The following is a 21,720-nucleotide window of genomic DNA, read 5'->3' on the forward strand; positions in this document are numbered from 1 at the left end:
TTCTTGGACGATGCTTAGTCAGAAGAAACAGTGTGGTCAAGAGAAGAACCGTTGTTTTTGGAAGCAGCTGGAGAAAGCAAGTTTGGAGCCTAACTCTTGTTCTAGATGTATGATCTTGAACACTTACCATTTCGGGGCCCCCTTTACCCCCTGTATTTGTTTAGTCACCTTGGATTCTCTGTCCTGCAATTTTTCCTAGGATGTAGACAGAGGATCCAGTGAATCTAGCAAAAGGGTGGGGAACCTTTTCATGTTGGAAAGCCACATTAATATTTAGCGTAATCAAATAAGGCCACATTCCAGAAACTTCAATTAGATATACTTGAAAATGTACATTATTTTGTAAAAATCTAACTACTATGTACTTAATGATTCCAAAAATTAAAACTATTTGTTAATTTTAAAGTTAACTAACCTTTTAATGATTTTATTGTGTCCGCTTTTTGTTGGAAAACATTTGAATATTTGGTTGCAGCGTTGTATCAGCAAGGCAATAATCACAATATAGATGATATAGATCTTCTATTACAAGCACGGAGGTACACTGTTTCAGTATGAGTATCAGTCATTTGTGACCTTAAGGGCATCTTGATTTGCTTTAGGTAGGAGAATATAGATTCGCAGCGATAAGTGGTTAAAAAGCAAGAAACCATTTTTCGGGCATGTTGGCAAAGGCGTGGCTATTCTACTGCAGTTTTTCAATTGGATCTTTCTTAGCATCAAACAATGACTTTAAAATGTCATCTACTGAGAGCTCAATCAATTCCATCTGTAGTTCTTTAGGTGTCTTGGTGATATCAACTAGGTAAAGCTAGTTTGCTAATTTCAGTGTGATGTCCTGATTCTCAAAGTCAGTGAACCTTTCATTGTATACCCCAATTAATAGGTCTATAACAGCTGTGTATTCTTCAAATGATTTGCATATCATCAATGACCTGTTCTAACTGGAGAAAATGTTCATGCAAAATTTCCTTTTGAAGAAGTGTTTTGAAAAAAGATAGCTTTTTTCAAAATGCTTGGATTTTTTGACACATATTATATATAGACTTAGTTTTACCTTGGGAAGAAATATTCAAATCATTTTGATTTAACATGATATCACACAGAAATGCAGCATTCCTATAGAAATCTTCTTTCAATAATTCACATTGCTGATTCTGTTCTTCATGAATTGAACTATCTGTTCTGGAAGAGACAAAATTTTGGCTAACACCTGACCCTGCAATAGCCAGTGCACTTTAGAATGATACAGCAAATCTACACTGAATACCTAATCTTTCAACTTTAGCATGTTACAAAACTGATGATGCCATGTTGCATTTGCACAAATGTAGTTAAAATACTTATAACTTGGACATCTAGGTGGTGCTGAGAAGAGCACCAGCCCTGGAGTCAGGAGGACCTGAGCTCAAATCCACCTCAGATACTTGACACACTAGCTGTGTGACCTTAGGGAAGTCACTTAACCCCAGTTGCCTTACCTTCCCCCCTCCGAAAACAAAACAATACAATACTTATAACTTGTTTCAAAGTGTCACTTAATATTAATGTATTTATTTTTAGTTTTCAATATTCACTTCCATAAGATTTTGAGTTCCAAATTTTCTCCCCATCTCTCCCCTCCCCCCCACTGAAGATGGCATGCAATCTGATGTAAGCTCTACATATACATTCATATTAAACATATTTTCACATTAGTCATGTTGCAAAGAAAAATTAGAACCAATGGGAGAAACCACAAGAAAGAACAAACAAAAAAAAAAGAGAGAAAGAGAGAACAAACAGTATGCTCCAACCTACATTCAGATTCCTTAGCTCTTTTTCTGGATGTAGATAGCATTTTCCATCATGAGTCTTTTGGAATTGTCTTAGGTCCTTTCCTTACTAAGAAGAGATAAGTCTATCAAAGTTAGTCATCGAACAATGTTGCTGTTCCTATGTGCAATGTTCTCCTGGTTCTGCTCACTTCACCCAGCATCAGTTCATGTAAGTCTTTCCAGATTTTTCGGAAGTCCACCTGCTCATAATTTTTTATGGAACAATAGTATTCCATTACATTCATATACCACAACTTAGCACAGAGATTTTGCTGATGCAAGATACAATGAAAAGAAATGAGAGCATCTGGATCTGTTAATACTTTTTTTTTAATCTGTGCAAAAAACCCTTCATGTTTTCCTCTCATGAAAGGTGCATTGTCTGTACATACACTCACTAAATTTACAGAAGTCAGTCCAACTTTACGACATTTATCTTGAAAGTTGTTGAAGATATCTATTCCCTGTTTTCTGTTTGTAAGAGTGCCCAAAGCAAGTAACCCTTCATAGCAAAGAGAATCTTCTGTTATGACCCAAATGAAGTATAAAACCTGCACCAAGTCAGTAGTATCAGTTGTTTTATCCAAAGAGATTGAATAATATATATTTTCCTTTTGAAGTATTGCATGAAATTGTTTCTGTTAAGTTGAAGGCTAATTCATGCTGCCAGTCAGTTATGGTTCTCCTTGAAGGAGGCAGTTGTTTGTGCTTTGAAATGGGTTCTAAGCACCCTACAACTTTGACAATGCATTCTTTCACAATTTCTACATCACGGAACGATTTCCCTTTTTTCCTGAATGTATAAGCTACTTTATAAGTTGTTTCAGTGGCATTATTTCCAGGTCCTATTGCCGCCTTAAAGAATTATCTTTGCTTTTGCTTTTGATCTTTTAATTTCTGCAATACAACCTTTTGCATCTCTCTCTAATTTAAAATATTTGTGGTCCTTATGAGTGTTGTAATGCTGATGAGCATTGACTTTCTTTAATGTTGATATTGCAGTATCACAAAGCAAGCAAATCATCAAACAAGATAATATTGCCATTTTCCAATCCTCATTAAAAAATATATATTTTCTTCCTTCAGTGTTCTCTTGGTCTTCTTTGACATGATGGGCTGTTAAGCAGACAGAATTAAAAAATGCTGTCAAGCTGTATAACCATTCACAAATTCCACTTCAAACAGAAATACAGTACACCGCTGTCAAAAGCTGATAACAGACTGGTGTATCTGAGTCCCATAAACTCTCACCAACCAGCCTCGTTCCATAGTGATGCCAGTCAGGCGGGGGCAGTTAGAACTAAATAATGAGTGTAGCAACTGTCAATTTAGCCCTTATGGCTCACTAATGTTCTAATTGTGCTGGTCAACCTAGGAGGATTATTTCATTGAAACTTATTTTATTCTTTGGTATTTTAAATATGTTCATTTTAAAAATAAAATATAAATATAAAAGATGAACAAAAATGTATTAACAAAAATAAAAAGATTTGTTCTGTAAAATTTGAATTCAGTCAAAAAGCTGCACTTAAGGATTTAGAAGGCCACATGTGGCCTTAAGGCTACAGGTTCCCCACCCCTGTGATCTAGCATCTCTCAGCCTTTATGATTCAATATAGACATTCTCCAAGCTCGACCTTCCAATTCCCTAAACTAAAAGCTGTCTAGAATCAACTGGTGACACCATATTGCACAGAGCACTAGGCTTGGAATCAGGAAGACCTTAGTTCAAATCCAGCCTCGGACACTTACTAGCTGCATGACCCTGGACAAGTCACTTAACCTTTGTTTGCCTCAGTTTACTCATCTGTAAAATGGGGGTCTTGGGTTGTTGTGAGGATCAAATGAGATCATAGCTACAAAGCACTTAGCACAGTATAAGCAGCCACAGGTACATAGCACTCACTTAATAAATCCTTTTCCATTCTTCCTAAAGCTGCAAAGCTGGGATCAGGACAACTCACTTATCCCCATCCCAGGACAAATATTCCAAATAGGGCCCTGGTTGCCCTCTGTGTCCTTCAGTTGGCCTTGAAGAGGGTACAGAGAGTGGCAGAAGTCTGTAACAGACCAAGTGGGATAGAGGCACAAGAATAACCCAAACACAGCACACGGCATTAGGGACCCAACACATCCCATGAGGCAAGAAAGAGGCCTGACCATTAGGCACAGGTAAGAAAGCAGCCAAGGTGGGTGGAGCCAAGACGGCAGCTGGAAAACAGGACTTGCCTAAAGCTCTCCCCCAGGACCCTCCAAACACCTATAAAAATGGCTCTGAACAAATTCTAGAACTGCAGAACCCACAAAATAGCAGAGGGAAGCAGGGCTCCAGCCCAGGATAGCCTGGATGGTCACTGGGTAAGATCTATCACATGGAGCTGGGAGCGGAGCAGAGCAGAGTCCCGCATGGGTGGCAGCAGGACCAACCAGACTGGGAACTGGGCGGAACAGGCCCTAGCACCCTGAATCAGTGAGCTGCAGCACTTACTAGACTTCTCAACCCACAAACGCCAAAGACAACAGAGCAGGTTAGTGGGAAAAACCGCAGGGACAGAGTGAAAGGAGTTCACGGTTCAGCCACCACCCTGGGGCCGACGGAGATGGTGCAGTTACAGCTGCAGTTGCTTCTGGCCCCAGGCCCACTTGATTGGGGGAATTAAGTGAGGGATCAGAGGGGGAGTGCAGAGCCTGCTTAGATCTGAGTCGCAGTCTGGGTTGTCGGTTCTTGGGGGAGAAGGAGTGCTGGTGTGGCAGAACTTGCTGTGTAGAAATGGCTCTGAGAACAACAGTGCAGCCCCTCAAGCTTGGGACAAAGTACTCTCTACTTTACAAGTAGTCATACCCCGGCAAAAAACTCAAGGGTCAAATAGTTGGCCGGGAACATGGCCAGGCAGCGAAAACGGATTCAGATTCAGACTCAGACGATGGAATCTTTCTTTGGTGACAAAGAAGAACAAAACATACAGCCAGAAGAAGCCAACAAAGTCAAAGAACCTACATCAAAAGTCTCCAAGAAAAACATGAACTGGTCTCAGGCCATGGAAGAGCTCAAAAAGGATTTGGAAAAGCAAGTAAGAGAAGTAGAGGAAAAATTGGGAAGAGAAATGAGAGTGATGCAAGAAAACTATGAAAAACAAGTCAATGACTGGCTAAAGGAGACCCCAAAAAATACTGAAGAAAATAACACCTTAAAAATAGACTGACTCAAGTGGCAAAAGAGCTCCAAAAAGCCAATGAGGAGAAGAACGCCTTGAGAGGCAGAATTAGCCAAATAGAAAATGAGGTCCAAAAGACCAGTGAAGAAAATACTACCTTAAAAATTAGATTGGAACAAGTGGAAGCTAGTGACTTTATGAGAAATCAAGATATTATAAAACGAGCCAAAGGAATGAAAAAATGGAAGACAATGTGAAATATCTCATTGGAAAAACCACTGACCTGGAAAATAGATCCAGGAGAGATAATTTAAAAATTATTGGACTACCTGAAAGCCATGATCGAAAAAAGAGCCTAGATATCATCTTTCAAGAAATTATCAAGGAGAACTGCCCTGATATTCTAGAGCCAGATGGTAAAATAGAAATTGAAAGACTCCACTGATCACCTCCTGAAAAAGATCTCCAAAAGAAAGCTCCTAGGAATATTATTGCCAAATTCCAGAGCTCAAGGAGCCAAAGAGTCTACTGCCCCTGGCCCTCTATCAACAGCCTCAGGATGTGGCCGAGTCCCATAAATTAATAAAGCATTCCTCTAAGACAGTGAAGGGTAGTCTTGATCCCACGTGTGCATAAATCTACTTTTCTTAATGTAACCAACTATGTTGTCCCCACCCCCATGATGCTGCCGACCTATAAGCAATAATATTATTTCCTTGTCTACCCTCTTCTATTCTTTGTTTTATGCTTATAAAAAGCAGTTGCATCTCCATCTCAGAGTCTTTGGCTTAACTGGGGCTGCCATTGACCCATTCTATTAATAGACTCATGCCTTGCTAATAAACCATTATATTGCTCAGAGTCAAACATGTCTCACTATACTTTTGTTGAATGTCACTTGCAACGCCAGTCAGGACAGGTGAGCATTAATCAGAAAGGACAGCCATCATTCTGCCATGTGAATAACCATAATGGCAGAGACTGTCTTGTGGAAAGGAAGAGCCTGGCTATACTTTGAGGCATCTTTTCTATTCTCTTGGGTCATACTCCACCCAAGAAAGCTGGGTGGAGGGAGGGTGTAAATCTATGGCCGATGCCTTTAAGCACAATGGGGTCAGCTTGGGAGCACACAGCACATGCTTCCAAACACTACCAAGGATAGCTGGCTGCCTTTTTTAAAGAAAGTAAACAAATTTTTTAAATCCTTTGATTTGTAACCTGAAGCTTTATGTAAACCCTAAGAATCACTCAGAGAACTAAGGATGCAGGCTCCTCTGGTGAACTTGAAATCATAGGCCATGGGCTCAAATCCTAGTCCTGCCACTTAATGCGTGACCTTAGGTGAGTCATGTCCCCAGCCCCATTTCCTCCTCTACAAAATGACTAGATTGGCCTTACTATTTTCCAAGGTCCTTTACAAGCTCTAGGTCTAAGATCCTATGATCCTGTCTTGCCCCAGTTCTCTGAGGCTTAAAGGAGGTGGGTAGTTTTCTCAAACATCCTGCCATCCCTCGGGGCTCTATGTAGCCTGGCCAATGAACCCCCTACACCCCTACATTAGTTCATCAGGATAGGCCAAAGTAAATCTCAGCATCCCTTCCATAGTACAAGCTGAGGACTTCATGCCCCCATGCCCTTCTCCAGTCCTTCCCTTTTTTCCTACCTGAATTTCACTCTCTCCCCAGGTCCTTCCTCTTCCTTGCTTCTTTCACTCTCTCCCTGTCCACCATCATGGATATCAATTGGAATGGACACACATTTCATCTTTCCTGATTTCTCAAATAGGTTAGGAAAGAAGATGACACAAATGTGGGCAACATAGAGTTGGCTTCTTGTCTCCCCTCTCTCCTAAATATTTGCTCTGCAGGACAACTCACCCTCTCCCCTCCATATTGAGTGCATTTTGTAAAATCTGTAGTAAGAAGACCACCAGCTGGTTTACTCCCAGGCTCCTTTAGTCTGATGCTTTGATAATCTCTAAACACTGCTCTTTGCCCAACTTGGTAATACACCCGTGATTCTAGTGGGATTTTCGTGAACATTGAGTCCCCAAATTCCCAAGATTAAAGAGCAAGATGCCAACAGTCATGTCCTGTCCCACCCAACTTTGACTAAACATTGACTGGGCTAGTCAGAAAGGGGGTAGGGATTCCCCTCCAAATAACTTTAAAATAATGCCTCAAATGAAGTTCTGGAGCGGTAGAGCCAACAAAAGGTCAGCATGAGACATTTTTCTGGCAGGAGAGGTCTGTAACACTGGGATGTAGGCCTGTCCTGAGGCCACATAAGCAGTGGTGGGTGGCAGTAGTGGTGGCAGCGGTGGCAGCAACAACTATAGGAGCTCTCAGCCCACAGAGGGTAAGGGGGTCAGACAGCTAGTCAAGAAAGATTACAGGAGAGCCTTTGCTGCCACTGGGTACAGCTGGCATTAATTGACAGTTTTCTTGCCCATACACAGTTGTGGGTTACAGCTCCAGGGTGGAGGGAGAGGAGCTGGGGGCTGGTCACAAGAGATCAATGAAGCACGAGTGGCAACAATAGCCTAGACTCCCAGCATTTCCCATTGGACTGTATACTGGATACCTTGGGCTTAGGGTAGCAGTTTGCTCTTTGCTTATTTCTAGTTCTAAGAGTTTTATTGTTATTCAGTCATGTCTGACTCTTTGTGACTACATTTGGGGTTTTCTAGGCAAAGGTACTAGAGTGGTTTGCCATTTCCTTCTCCAGCTCATTTGACAAATGAGGAAACTGAGGTAAACAGGGTCAAATGATTTGCCCAGAGTCAGTGTCTGAGGCCACTCCATGTCTGGCACTCTATCTGCTGCAGCGCCACCTAGCGGTCCCTTTAAAAGTACTTTAAAAACCTTAAATTGCTATATAAATGCTAGCTATTATTATAACTATTGCTCCACATGACAGTATTTAAAATCCTAAAGATAGCCACCACTCCACCCAAGTCTTTAAAGTAAGGTATTGAAATATTTGTATTACCAGTAGTAACCATTGTCCTGTGTCCCATGCCTTGAAGGCTCTCAGTGGAGCCTCCTCCCATTCCCCCCTTTAACTGACCCTGAACTCAGAGCCCCTTTCTCTGACAAGTTCCTTTCTGGAGACATTCTTTGATTTCTGGAGTAAAGCACTGGGCTGGAACCATTGGCCAATCCTTGGCACGAGCTGATTTCCTCAACTCCACCCCAGGGAAATGTAATCTCTAAAGCACTCCCCATATTTTCACCCATCATTTGCTATAGAAATTCCACATCCCCCCACCCCTCAAAGGGTCCATTTCAGCACCCACATCAGTGGTTCCAAATTCCATCTTATCCATCAATGTTTCAAAGAAAGGCTTGAGGAAGGCTCACTTCAAACAGTGGATGGTCAAAGCCCACTGGAAACTTCACAGGCTCATAGATTTAGAGCTGAGGACCTTAGAGACCATCTAGTCCTTAAAGGTGAGAAAATTAAGTCTCAGAGAAAATAAGTCACGGGGGCAGAGAAAGGGTTTGGATCCAGGTCATTTGACTCCAAATTCAGTGCACTTTCCACTGGCCCCCACTGCCTCCATGTCAGCAGCTAGGCTCCCCAACTCTAAGAGTGGAGGATCCCCAGGGGAGAAGGAGCTATCCCTGTTCCATGTTACAAGCATCAGACCTAGAATCCGTGAGATTTTTCTATTGGTCTGGCTAAATCTCCATCAATTATTCATCCATTTGGTAATTGGACAAATTAAACATCTACTATGTGCATGGAGATAGGCAGCTCGGTTCAATGGCTGGATTCGCATCCCACCTCTAATTCCTACTGGCTGTGTGACACTCCACTCTCCAGGCAATTCACTAAGACTGGAGATCCAAGGGTGGGACAAGTTTTTTCATTACTCATGAAATGTCTGGTTCAAAGTTCCTTCTCCCTTCCACACCACTCCCCAACCCCTCACCCCCTGCTGTGTATGTACCAAATTAGAGGCAAAAAGGGAGCTCTTAGCCTGGAATCCAGACTCAGGGGGACTTGAGTCTTTGTTGGGAAAATAATGGCATCTTTGCCTTCACTAACCAATAACTAACATTGAACTATAACTCTAACAATAACTAATATAGAAATGATCCTTGATCGTTTCTAAACATGTTATTCTGAGAAGGCTCCCCAAGGCTTGGTCAAACACTGCCAAGGGGCTTGAGGTCAAAACGCAGGGAAAGAAGCTGGGGCCTAGCCTCCTGGGGTGGGAGACCTGCTAGGTAAGTAGAACACCAAATGGCTTGTGTTGGGGCCTGAGGAAGAGGCCAGCCAATGTGCAAACAGCAGATTGAGGAAGAGAGGGGACTCCCAAGGAGCCCCAGCCCCCCTCCACCCTGGGCCTTTACTTCCACTGATTTCCCTGAAACAATACTGTAGGCTGAGCAGTAACAAAGCAGTTTCTTTTTTCTGAGCCTTGGAGCCAAAATCCGGTATCTTGTATCTTCCTGAACAGTGTTTCCAGTAAGTGGAAAGACCTGCTGATAACAGTGTTTACTTTGGAGACAAGGATAGATTAATGTATTTTTTTCTTTGTGAAACTATGTTATCAGGAAAGAAATTCTAGGCCCTTTCTCCTTGCTCCTACTCCGAGACACTGTGTACTTCGGTTAGAGGGAGAGAATTTTCCTTGGACAGTGGACTTGAGTAGGAAAGGGTGTTATCACAAGCCTGTAGCTCTTCATCTGCCTACCGGCAGGTCCTGTACCTTCCTTTACATAGAGGCAGAGCCTTCTACTCTGGGATAGAATGCATTACTAGCAAGTCCTTCCTGATGGCAGCCCAAATCTGCCTCTTGGCCATTTCTTCCACCTTCCCCTCCTGGTTCTGCCCTCTAGGGCTAAGGTGAACAAGTGGGATCCCTTCTCCACAAACAGGATTGCCCTGCCTGACCGGTTCCCCCTGGGACTTCTCATCTCCAGCCTGATCATTTCTTAGTCCCTTCAAATTGACCTTTGAATGGCATGGTCTCTGGTCCCCTCACCATCCTGACTGTCTTCTATATATTCCCTAATTTGTCCCTTCCTAAAATGGGATGCTTCCAACTGGACACCATACTCTAGATGAAGTCTGAACCGGAAGAATGTTAGGAAGCTTGTTGAAACCCCAGATCTCAGGAACCAGGACTCTCCAGACACTCTGGCCTTTGACCAATAAAGAAGGACAACCATTCTGTGGGAGCTGTCAGGCAGGCAGTCCAGGCAGGGTTATATACATTGGTCCCTGATTGTAGTCAGCTAAGAGAAAAACACAGAGAGATTGGGAGAGCCCAGGACAAAGAATCTAACTTTGGGAATTGGGCCAAGCAGAGGCTCAGAGCCTGGGACCCCCCACCATATCCATTATATAACCACAGGACCCAGTCCCCCAACTATGGCCTTGTCATGGAGAGCAGGATTTCTGGCATTCAGAATGAATGCATTCTATTAACAAGTTCTGTTGAAGGTGCCTCTAAATGTTTTCTCTTGTTCATTCTGCCTTTGGCAGGTGCCAACCTTGCCCACTTCTAATCTTGGTTCTGATAGGAGGGAAAGAAAAAAAGAGCAGGAAAAAGGGACAGAAATGGAATAGGGTGGGAAGGGAGAAAAGCAAAGAAAAAGAGGGAGAGAGAAGGTGGAGGAGGATCGGTGGAGGGAGGGAGAAAGGAACCAAAAGAAAGATTGAAGGAAAAGTCCAAGGGAGGGAGAGATACAGGGGAGGACCTTATCACAGACTTGAAGATATGGAAGGAAACTCAGTTTAGCCTGTATTAGTCCTTGGCACAGGCTGGCATTCCTGAATGAGAGAACAATATATCCTCTTATCACTACAACATTTTGAAATTTTTTTCCCACAGGATCTTGGAAGTTTCTGACATAGAATGGAATTAGGCTTAAGTTGTAGAAATTTTTCAAGCATCTATTTCTTCTCTACCTCCTGAAGGTCTCTTTGACTTCCATAGTCCACAAGTTGCCTGACCCATGTTCTCAGAGAAGAAGTAGGGCCACCTCATTTCCCAATGCTGGAAAGTCACATTGTGAATCCATAGATGAGCTCACGTGTCCACAGTTATGGAAAGCACTCTCAGGCCCCTGGCAAGTCCCATCCATCAACCCAGACTTAAGGAACCCAAAGGGCACAGTGGTCGAGTCACCTGCACAAGTCTCCAGGACAAGGCTACACTTCATCTAGACATTGCCCTCTGAGCCAAAGAAGGCCATTATTTGTCCCAAGTGAGTCTCACTGGTAATAATATAGAGTAGGGGGCCCTCCAGCAGCACCAAAATTTGCTGAAACAAAGAGTTAATAATTGTTGCTTATAGCTCTTATTAACCCTAATTCCAAGGCTTTGTTTTAAAAAACAATGACCCACCATGGAAAGCATCCTTCTCAGGACTGCAGCCTCTATGGCCAGAGCATTTTTATCCTTGACTAAAATCCTTGCCTCTATTTCTTTTTGTCCCTTTCATAGGTTCATAGATTTAGAGCTGGAAGGTCATCTAGGTAGTATTCGGAGCAGGATTCCATTGGACTGGGAGTCATGGGACCGGAGGGCAAATCCTGGCTCTGCCACTTACTTACTACCTGTGACCCTGGGCAATCTCTCCCAGACTCAGTTTCTTTATCTATAAAATGAGTGTATTGGTCTCCCTCCCCTAGAATCCTATGGGTCTTCCTTTGGTTTAGCTTAGCTTCCTCATCTACCCACTAGTATGACAAATGGTCAGGGTCCAACAAGGATGGCTCTGCCTGAAAGAGCCAGAGCTGAAGCCACTTTGACCCTTGAGAAGTGATATGGGGAAGTATTGAGAGGTTTGGAGTCAGGAGAGACCTGGGCTGGAATCTCGACTCAGCTTTGCTGGCTAAGAGACAAGAATCACTAAAACCAAGACACCAAGGCCTTCTGGGTCTTCATTTCCTCGCCTTTATGAGCACCCAAGACACCTTCTATATGCAGATAGTAGAGTCAGCCCACATGCAGGGTACTCTGAGAGGGTCTACATCCACTCAGAAGCCCACAAGCCAACATGGACACATCACAGATCACGACCTGGGAGGGACCTTGAATCCAGTCCCTCATTTTGCAGATGTGGAAACTGAGGCCCAAAGTCATCTGGGTAATAAATGACCAAGGTAAGATTTGAACCCAAGTCCTCTGACCTCAACCCTAGTGTTCTTTCCCCCATATGCCGCCATTATTCTCTCATCAGCCACAGAACACAATTAGCATTTAATAAGTAGAGTATGAGAAGTCACAGTAAAACATTTTTTCCTCCTCCCTGCTCCCAAATGAACTTCAGGCGAGCTTTCCATGAATACACACACTCTGGGTTGGGGAGAGAGGACATGCCTGGAGATCCCCAGGTGCCAATGCCTATGTGTGCCTCGATTGTCTCCCTCCTGGTCTGGAGAGCCCCTCCTAAAAAGAATGGGTGGCAGAGCACAGCCAGCAATCAAAAGCTGGGTGGGGTACGTGCTCCCCCATGTGAGGGCAAAGGAAGGTCCTTGATTGGAGAGAATGACTCTGGGCGAGTTCAATGTTCCCCGATTCCTCTCACATTTGAAATGAAAATTGGTTTGAGCCAAAATGGGGAAGAGAAGGAAACCTGGTCATTGCCTCCTCCTGACCCAGCCGCCTGGCTTTCGTAGCATCTCCCTCAGCTGCCCAACCCCTTACCTTTGGCCAGGGAAGAACTTCCACCACCCCTCCCCCCCACACACACACACTGCATGGATCCCAGAATTCTTTGGGCTTAGAGTGTCTTTAGGAATCAGCCCTTAGCAATGACAAAATTCGGTGACACTGTTCTGAGGAGGCCTGGCTAGTCCATCTCTGGGAATATTCACACACACACACACACACACACTGTGTATACATGCATACCAGCCACACACTCACACACACAATTCACAAACCACACACACACACACACACACACACACTGTGTATACATGCATACCAGCCACACACTCACACACACAATTCACAAACCACACACACACACACACACTCTCGCGCTTGCACAAACACACCACATGCGTACCTGCATACCCACCATACATTCACATACCACACACACACAAATACACCACACACTCACACTCAAACACATAGACACATATACATACCACCCACAATAAACACTATACACACATAATCACACAATCCATATACACAAGACATACCCACACATGTATACAAACACATACAAATATCACACACATACATATATCACACATACTACATACAGACAACACAAACACATATACACACTGACGCACGAGACACACTCATACACATACAAACACCACATGCTTCTACATATACACATATACATACACTCACACATGCACACATTTACACCACGCACACAAGAAACACACAAACACAACACATAAACACACAAGAAACACACAAGTGTACATACATGCATGAAACACATCACATACAGAGATGCATACCCACCACACATTCATACCACATAAAACACATCCACACACATACATAATACACACAAAACATACCCACATACATATATCACATGCTGATATCCAATCACAGACACATACATACACATATACACATACAAACACTCACATACCACACACCTCAAATATATACACACCCCATCCAGTCACACACATACACACCACATACTCATACATCAAAATACATGCATACACACGTCACTCACACATACACACACTCACATACCAATACACACATGTGAAAACATCAAACACGACATAGACACACCATACCCACATACATATACATAAAACACACATATACACACGTATACTGCACACCTCGCAAACTCAAACACAACACATATGCATGCACACCACGCACACATATACTATGCACATTCACACATATACATACACACACCACACACACTCAAACACACACACAGACATATACACTCACACACCACACACACACACATGACAAGAATCGCTGTTGAATTGTTGGAGTGAGAGTTCAATGTTCCATAAATTGGCAATTAACTCCCTTCAATGAGGGCTCCCCATCCAGTCCCCACCCTGGCACTTGCTCCCTTGGTGTAACCCCCAAAGACGGGGGCACCCCCAATGCAGCCGGGCATGTATCTGCAAAGAGCATCTCAGGAAGGATGCTGGGAGCCTTCCGGTGACTTTGGGTTAACTCACTCTTCTCCCTATTGCAGCCTCTTCATCTGAAAATGAGGGCTTTGACTTAGGCTAGAAAATATCCCAAGTCCCTTCTCTCTCTAAATCAATCCAAAGGCTAGCCCTCTAACGGATCCACCTCTGTGAGGACCAGGTTGGTCGCACCCAGGCCCCAGCTCATTAAAAGATGAAGAATTCAAGTTAACATGGCCAGAACTCTTACAAAGGTCACCTAGGGGTACCACAGGGCTAGGTTTACTGTGGGTAACCCCCAGATGCGGCAGCAGGGCCAATGAGTGGGGAGTGGAGAGGAGCAGTCAATGGGATGGCACAGCTCCCACCCCAAAGAAACAGTCGGGGCCAGTTCTTGAGCTGGCAGGCTCTTGGGGTTTGGTTGTTGTTCCAATTCCTGGGACCTCAGAGGCGTCAACCTGTAACTCTCTACCTAATTTTACAGAGGGGGAACCTAGGCCACATGGAGGGAAGGTGGTTTGCCCAAGGTCACAGAGGTAACAAGCATCAGAGGCAAGATGTGAACCCTGGTCCTCTGATCCCAAAGCATAGGCATCCAACGTGAGGTTGGAAGGTGAAGGGGGTGGGAGGTGATTGTCACAGACCTGAGAAGATGGTGAGAAGGGCGGGATGAGTGTTACAGACCTGAGAAGGTGGTGAGAAGGGAAGAATCTGGGAGCTAACAGTCAGAAGCTCCAAGATTTGCAGCAGAAAGACCCCATCATTGAAAAAGAAGACCAAGCTTCTCCCTCCCAAAGGTTAGGAATGTGGTAGGGTGAGTACGGGGACAGGGATGATAACGGAGAGATGCTGTCATCCTGGATTGTGTACAGCACAGTGAGTTTGTGGGCGCTGAGCTACTTGAATGCCGTGGGTGCAAGGGATCTTTAGAGATTATGGAATTCAGGAAAGTAGCATTCACTCCACAGGTACCTTAACCACCTCAAGGGATGACTGGGCCAATTTCCTTAATAAAGCTACGCCACTAGTCAAGAACCAATTGGAACTGAGCAGCTTTGCAAATTTGCCTGAGGCACCAGGGCCCAAAAGTACTTTCCATTTCCATGAAAAGCCTCCCACACTCCAGGTCTGACCCACCCACCTCTTTCCGAGAAGGCCAAGATGAGCTCAAGGGAATTTCAGGCCAAGTTCAGCCAGTAAACAAGACCACCTTGGCATCATTATTCTCATTAGAGCATCTCGTTCCAGCTTGGGGCCACAGTCCCAGCCATCATGGTGCATTGAGACAGGAAAACAGGGCCTGGTTTGTAGAATCGGGGTTAGGAGGAATGGGAACTGTTTCCAAGAGGAAAAAGGGAAATTATTTCAGCTTTCACATGTACTTCCTCTCAACACTGAAGGCAATTCAGCATCTGCTTTTAACACCTCCAATACAGGGTACTCACTACCTTATCGGGGAGCTAATTCCATCGTTAGACATTTCTTACCGTGAGCAAATGCTTGCTCTGAGCCTAAATCGGCCACCCTCTGCCTGCCACCTGTTAGCCCTAGTTCAACTCCATAGCTATCACATGCCTAATGACTACCACATGGCACTTTCTGTCTCTAAGGAGTAAAGTGAACAAGTGAGAGTGAAATGTATCACGACTACCACATTTGCATCTATGCATGTGCACATCTATATTATACAGCATGTCCCAAAAGTCTTAGTGCAGTTTTAAGCTTTGATAGCTACCAGATTTGAGTAGATTCACCCTACCTAGGTTTAGAACACAATACCAAATGAAATCACAGAATCTCAGAGTTGAAAGTTAAAATCTCTGAGGTCTGCTTTTAGGATCCACACGAGAACACTATCCCTGACAAGTTGTGATAAGGAGGGACTCACTACTTCTAATCAGTACTTAGAGAAATCCTAAGGCAGAGTGGGGAGAATGGTGGATTTGAAGTCCAGAAGACTCAGGTCCAGACACCAGCTGGCTGGGTAACCCTGGAGAAGGCATCCTAGTACTAGAGCTGGAAGGGATGGCAGATCCAGCCCTCTCACTCTCCAGATGAGGAAACTTGCCCAAGGTTACATAGACAGGAAGCATCATGGGTAAGCATCCACTCACTGTACATGCTGCTAACATAAATTTCACGAGCCTTAGTTTCTCCATTTGTAAAACAAGGCTAATAATAGTACCACCTTTTCACGGTTAAAGCATCTGATGAGATTCTGTTTGTCAAGTACTTTGCACACTACTATTGTTACTTTTAAGGCACCTTCGGAGAACTCTCCATGCTAAGAAGTCTTTCTTGACTTGAAATTGGAAGCCGTCATTCTGGCGCATCTCCTCTGACTGTTCCCAAGGAAGCCAAGCGGCACAAAGCTAAGCAAGGCCTCCTCCACTGGTAACCCTTAAGATCCCTGGCCCACTCTCCTGTATGTATACCATCCCTACCCTCCCACCCCCACCCCCTTCTTTTCCAAACTAAACATCCCCAGATCCTTCGATTGAGCCTCATTTCCAGCAGGATCTCAAATCCTGGATTTTTTTACTTGAAAAGCTGTGTATTAAAAATGCAATTGAACATCAAACAGTTGAATAACATAAAGCACTAAGATATTTGGAACTATGTGAGTAATAGACTACATGGTTCCGTTTTCACTTGGATATCTGATATTGTGTTAAATACATACATGCCTTCAATGTCAGCCTACAGGGTGATGTTGGGATTTGTTTCATGATCATTCATTTTAATGAACCAAATCATTTTTGATACTGATCAACAGGAAGGGCTGGCTCTGGACACAGCCTGAAGCATTGTTAGCAAGACAGAATCAGATAATGCAATAGGGATTCAAATTGGTTTCCAATCAGATATGAGTTCAAAGCAAGGACACTGGACCCACATACTTCTGGCAGAACCCTTTCATGTGGAATCAGAAGAGAAGTCCCCAAACAACAAAGACCCGGAAAAGAAAAGCGCCAGGAACATTTTGTCATTTGTCTCCCTTATCCCTAGAGCTCAGGATCCCCAAAGTGAATCCTATGAAGAGTTGAAAGGGGGCCAAGATAACTGTTCTCCAAGGTTTTTGTGGAATCAGGAGGTTGTGATTCATCAAAGGGCAAGGGAAAATAATCTTACTTAAGGTTCAGTATGACTCCAGAACAGAACAAGGAAGGGCAACAAGAGAATAGTCATCCTCCCCCACCCCCTGCCAAAAAAAGGCAGGAATACTTACTCCTACTGAACAGTGAACATCAGAGCCTGATCATAAGTTGGATGCCTGGCAGCCACAGGCTCCAATGATTGCATCAGTTAGGACCCAGAAAAAGGATGGAGCGAAGTATTAATCTGATGCAAGAAAACCCTCTTTAGGGCTATGGAAAACCAGGCATATTGAAGCATTGTTGGTGGAGTTGGGAATTGGTCCAACCATTCTGGAAAGCAATTTGGAACTACAAAAAGAAAGTTTAAAATGGCTAAAATTGACTCAGAACCCACTACTATGCTGCCTATACCCCAAGGAGGCCAAAACCAGAAAGGATCCATAAAAACCAGAATATTTGAGGCATTTTTTTGTAATAGCAAAGAACTGGAAACAAAGCCAATGAATTGATTGAAGACTACCTGAATAAATTATGGTTTATGAATGTGACGGAAGCAGTGTAATGAAAAACACGGCAGCACAGGAAGATTTCTACAAGCTGATGCAAAGTGAAGCAGGCAAACCTAGGAAAACAATGTCTGCAACACCTTGAACAATGTTGATGGAAAGAACAAAGCAATGAGACATAAATACTGTGTTGTTCTGACCACCAAATGACCCTAAAGAAGAGAGATGTGAATGGGCCTCCCTCCCTTCCTAGGAGATTTTGTTAGTGGAATGGCATGTCCTGTTGAGCCTGACTGACGTCCTGGTTACTTTGGCCAAACAGCCTTTTTTTCTCCTTTTCTGTTCTTTGTTATAAGGGATGATTCTCTGGGTTGAGATATGGACAGAAATAAAAGTGATGATAATGAAAACCTTTGAGTTTTAATACTAATATTGTTGTGGCCATAAGCATCTCTGTTAAAAATAGTTTCAAGTGGGGGCAGCTAGGTGATGCAGTGAGTAAAAGCACCGGCCCTGGAGTCAGGAGGACCTGAGTTCAAATACGGCCTCAGACACTTGACACACTTACTAGCTGTATGACCTTGGGCAAGTCACTTAACCCCAATTGCCCTGCCTTTCCCCCTGCCAAAATAAAAAGTTTCAAGTCTAAAACAAAGATACAATCACTAATATATATGCAAAGAGTTAACTAATAACTAATTTTATTTATAACTAATAAAAATGATAATGTGTTTTCATAACCTAAAAAATTAAAGCGATGTAAAAACAACAGCCATAAATAAAAACTCATTTAAAAAATAATCGTTTCTATAACGTCCCTGGCAAGTGGTGGCCTGGCCTTTGCTTGTACACCCCCAGTTTGCCTCAACTTTCTTAGTTTCCTTCCTTGAACCCAGTGCTTTTTCTTATAGCTTCAATGAGTCAATCAACAAACATTTATTAAGATGTGACATGCCAAACACTGTGCTGGGCACAGGGAATTCAGAGACAAAAAAGAAATAGTTCCTACAACTTCTGTCTTTTGATCCGAGTTCTGACTTTGAACCCCTACAGTCACAAGTATTCCCTCTCACACATGATTCCTGTCTGCAGATATTTGAAAGAGCTACCAAATCTCCAAGTCTTCTCTTTTCTAGGCCTTAGTTCCTTAAATCACTCTCATATGACATGTCTTCAGTTCCCTTGCCATCCCAGTCCCCCTATTCTTGACATGTTCCCATTTGTCAGTATCCCTTTTAAAGTTCATTGCTCAGAACTATCATAAATAAATCTGGGAAGTTTTTTTTTTGAGGCCTGAGCCTAAGAGAAAGTGAGGCCTGTCACTTAGAGAAAATAAGGAATATGACTGGGCAAAGCAGAGGGGTGAAAGATAAGCCAAGAGGGACCTGGGGGAGAAAGGCAAGAACATTCCAAGAGATGCTCTTCGGAGTGATCGGGCCATTTTGGGGAAGCAGTGTGCTTTAGATCCCCAGAGCACGGCAGGCTTCCTGAGTGGGGCTCAGGAGAGCCAGCAAGCCAATGACTTACTGAGGCTCTGGCTTTGTTTTTGAATGAATCTGACCTCAGACTACTTCTGCTTTCTCTTAGACTTCTGCCCAGTTGCTCAACTCCTTATCTCAGGTTCCTGCCTCCAGAGTCTTGCTCAACCTGTTCACCCTCCTCACCCTAAATCCTTAAAATTCCCTCATTCCTCCCTCTAAGGCAAGAGTTCTTGTTTGTGTCATAGACCCTCCCTTTGGCAGTCCAGTGAAACCTATAGACCTCCTTCTCTGAATGAAGTTTTTAAATCCATAGCATAAAATACATAGGATTACAAAGGAAACAAACTATATTGAAATACAGTTCTCAGAATATTAAAAAGAAAAACAAGTTTATGATCCACAGGTCAAGATCCCCGGATCTTTGTTGGTTGAAATCTAGCCCAAAGCTCACAAGTCTTCATACATGCCTCTCCTCATCCAGGAAGACTTCCCAGGTCAACACCTCTACTTTCTTGGAAGTTCCTGTGTTTCCATTTTTTTGTGGTGTCTATCACATTCTGCCCTGGTTTGCATGCACTGATGTACATGACTTACCCCACCCCCTACCCCCAACAGACTGAAAGCCCTATGAAGACATGCTAGCTTTCTCTCCCTAGCACACACCTTACCCAGAGCAAGCACTCAGCAAACAAGGACAAAGCTGGGGGTCTGAGACATTGATCCATAAGGACCTTTGAAATCCCTGAGTCCAGCTCCCTCATTTTACACGTAAGGAAACTGAGGCCCGGAGAGGGGACTTGCCCTGGGTTACATGGGTAGAAAGTGATCAAGCCCGGGAATGGACCCAAGGCCTCTGGCTTTCTACTGTTCCAGAGGAAAGAACACTTCAGGCCAGAGAATATGAGAGTTGGAAGGGGCCTTGGTGGCTCGCTTAGTCCAGTTCCTAACTAGGAAGACAATATGCAAGATCCAAGAACCAAGGGTGTATGCCCCAAGGAATGGTCTAGATGGCAAGAGAAACTGATTCAGGTAGGATGATAGAGCTGAAACAACTTTTGACTAATGACTAATGACTTGATTGCTGCTGGTTCAATAGAATGTGACAAATATTGGAGTGTCCACAATGTACCAAGTGCTGGGGTAGAATGATCATTTCTCTCACCTATGAGGGTTTAAGATTGCGGGAGTGCAGGGCCAGGCAGGGGGAGGGAGACTAGACAAGTCCAAGTTTGCCTTCTAAAGAAAGTAAACCGGGGAAGCTGGGTGGTGCAGTGAGTAGAGCACCTTCCTGGAGTCAGGAGGATCTGAGTTCAAATCCGGCCTCAGACACTTGACACATGTACTAGCTGTGTGACCTTGGGCAACTCACTTAACCCCAGTTGCCCTACCCCCCCAAAAAAAGAAAGTAAATGGTAGGTACGATGCCACTAAGGAAACCCTCAGAGAAATGCCAATAACTATGAAAGCCACTTTTCATTCAGTTATAACTGCAAAGAAAGATTTCCATTGACCTTAACAGGCTAGCCAGGGGTGGGAAACCTGCAGCCTCGAGGTCACATGTGGCCCTCTAGGTTCTCAAGTGTGGCCTTTTGACTGAGTCCAAGTTTTACAGAACAAATCCTTTTATTAAGAAGATTTGTTCTGTGAAGTTTGGATTTAGTCAAAGGCCCGAACTTGAGGACCTAGAGGACCACACGTGGCCTCAAGGCCACAGGTTCCCCACCCCTTGCCATTAGACATTCAAAGAAACACATAGCCCACCCAACAGTGGAAATCTAGGTTGGCATTTGGCTTTGGAACATGACTGACATGAGTGCCAGTACACCCATTACTCAAAGCCAAAAAGTCCTGGCCAGCCTTGGGCTGACATAACCTTTCAGGCACCCAAACAGAAAAGAGCAGACACCAAGACTTTACCCTTGATCCAAGCTGAGAGCGTTGAGCAGCTCACTTCTCCTATAGTCCCAGTCCAGCTCAACAGCCCCAATGTAGTATCTCCGGGTAGCACAGATGCTCTCTTTTGGGAGGCAGAGGATAAAGCTGGCCAGGAGCAGGAGCTGTATGCCCTCCTTCATTCTGGGAAGAATGCAAGTTCCAAGCCAGAGGGATGTTTATTCTCCCATAAAGTTCTCCTGATTCATTCACAAAGGAGAAAACTGTTCTGAGGTTGGTCAAAAGCCGTGCAAGGTTCCCAGGACACTCCAGGGGCAAAGGCAGCAGCACCAAGGAGCCTGGAGCAACTCGTGGCCATGGAGAGCAGCCCCTGGAGGAGCTGGAGTAGGAAGGGAAGCTGGAGGTAAAATTGGACCCTTTTCCAGCTGCAGGGCTCTTCTTGTTTTCATGAATACCTCAGCTGCTTGACTGCCTTACGCAAGCAAGTCAAGCTTGAGCCAGACGAGAGGAAGGAAGAGCTCATAGGAAAAGGCAGGAAAGAGGAGCCCTGGTCCACACTGATTCTGCCAAGTGTCCTGTTCTCCACTTCCCGCAGAACTTCCCAGAACAAGTTCTGCGCTTGTAGGATGCAGTGAGGAGCTCATTCTGCTGAG

The 21,720-nt window shown here is 44.0% G+C and overlaps 1 protein-coding gene across 2 annotated transcripts in view; it reads right to left on the minus strand.

Moving 5' to 3' along the window:
• Window positions 1-21,451, minus strand: part of F8 (coagulation factor VIII) — a 141,721-nt gene extending 120,270 nt beyond the window's left edge. For both annotated transcript variants that reach the window (XM_036740535.1, XM_036740534.1), the window contains exon 1: window positions 21,092-21,451. In XM_036740535.1, the coding sequence (XP_036596430.1) occupies window positions 21,092-21,249 (158 nt within the window). In that variant the 5' untranslated portion in view covers window positions 21,250-21,451. The remainder of the gene's footprint in view (window positions 1-21,091) is intronic.
• Window positions 21,452-21,720: the final 269 nt, after the last annotated feature.

Source organism: Trichosurus vulpecula, assembly GCF_011100635.1.
Source record: "Trichosurus vulpecula isolate mTriVul1 chromosome X unlocalized genomic scaffold, mTriVul1.pri SUPER_X_unloc_2, whole genome shotgun sequence".
Lineage (NCBI taxonomy): Eukaryota > Metazoa > Chordata > Mammalia > Diprotodontia > Phalangeridae > Trichosurus > Trichosurus vulpecula.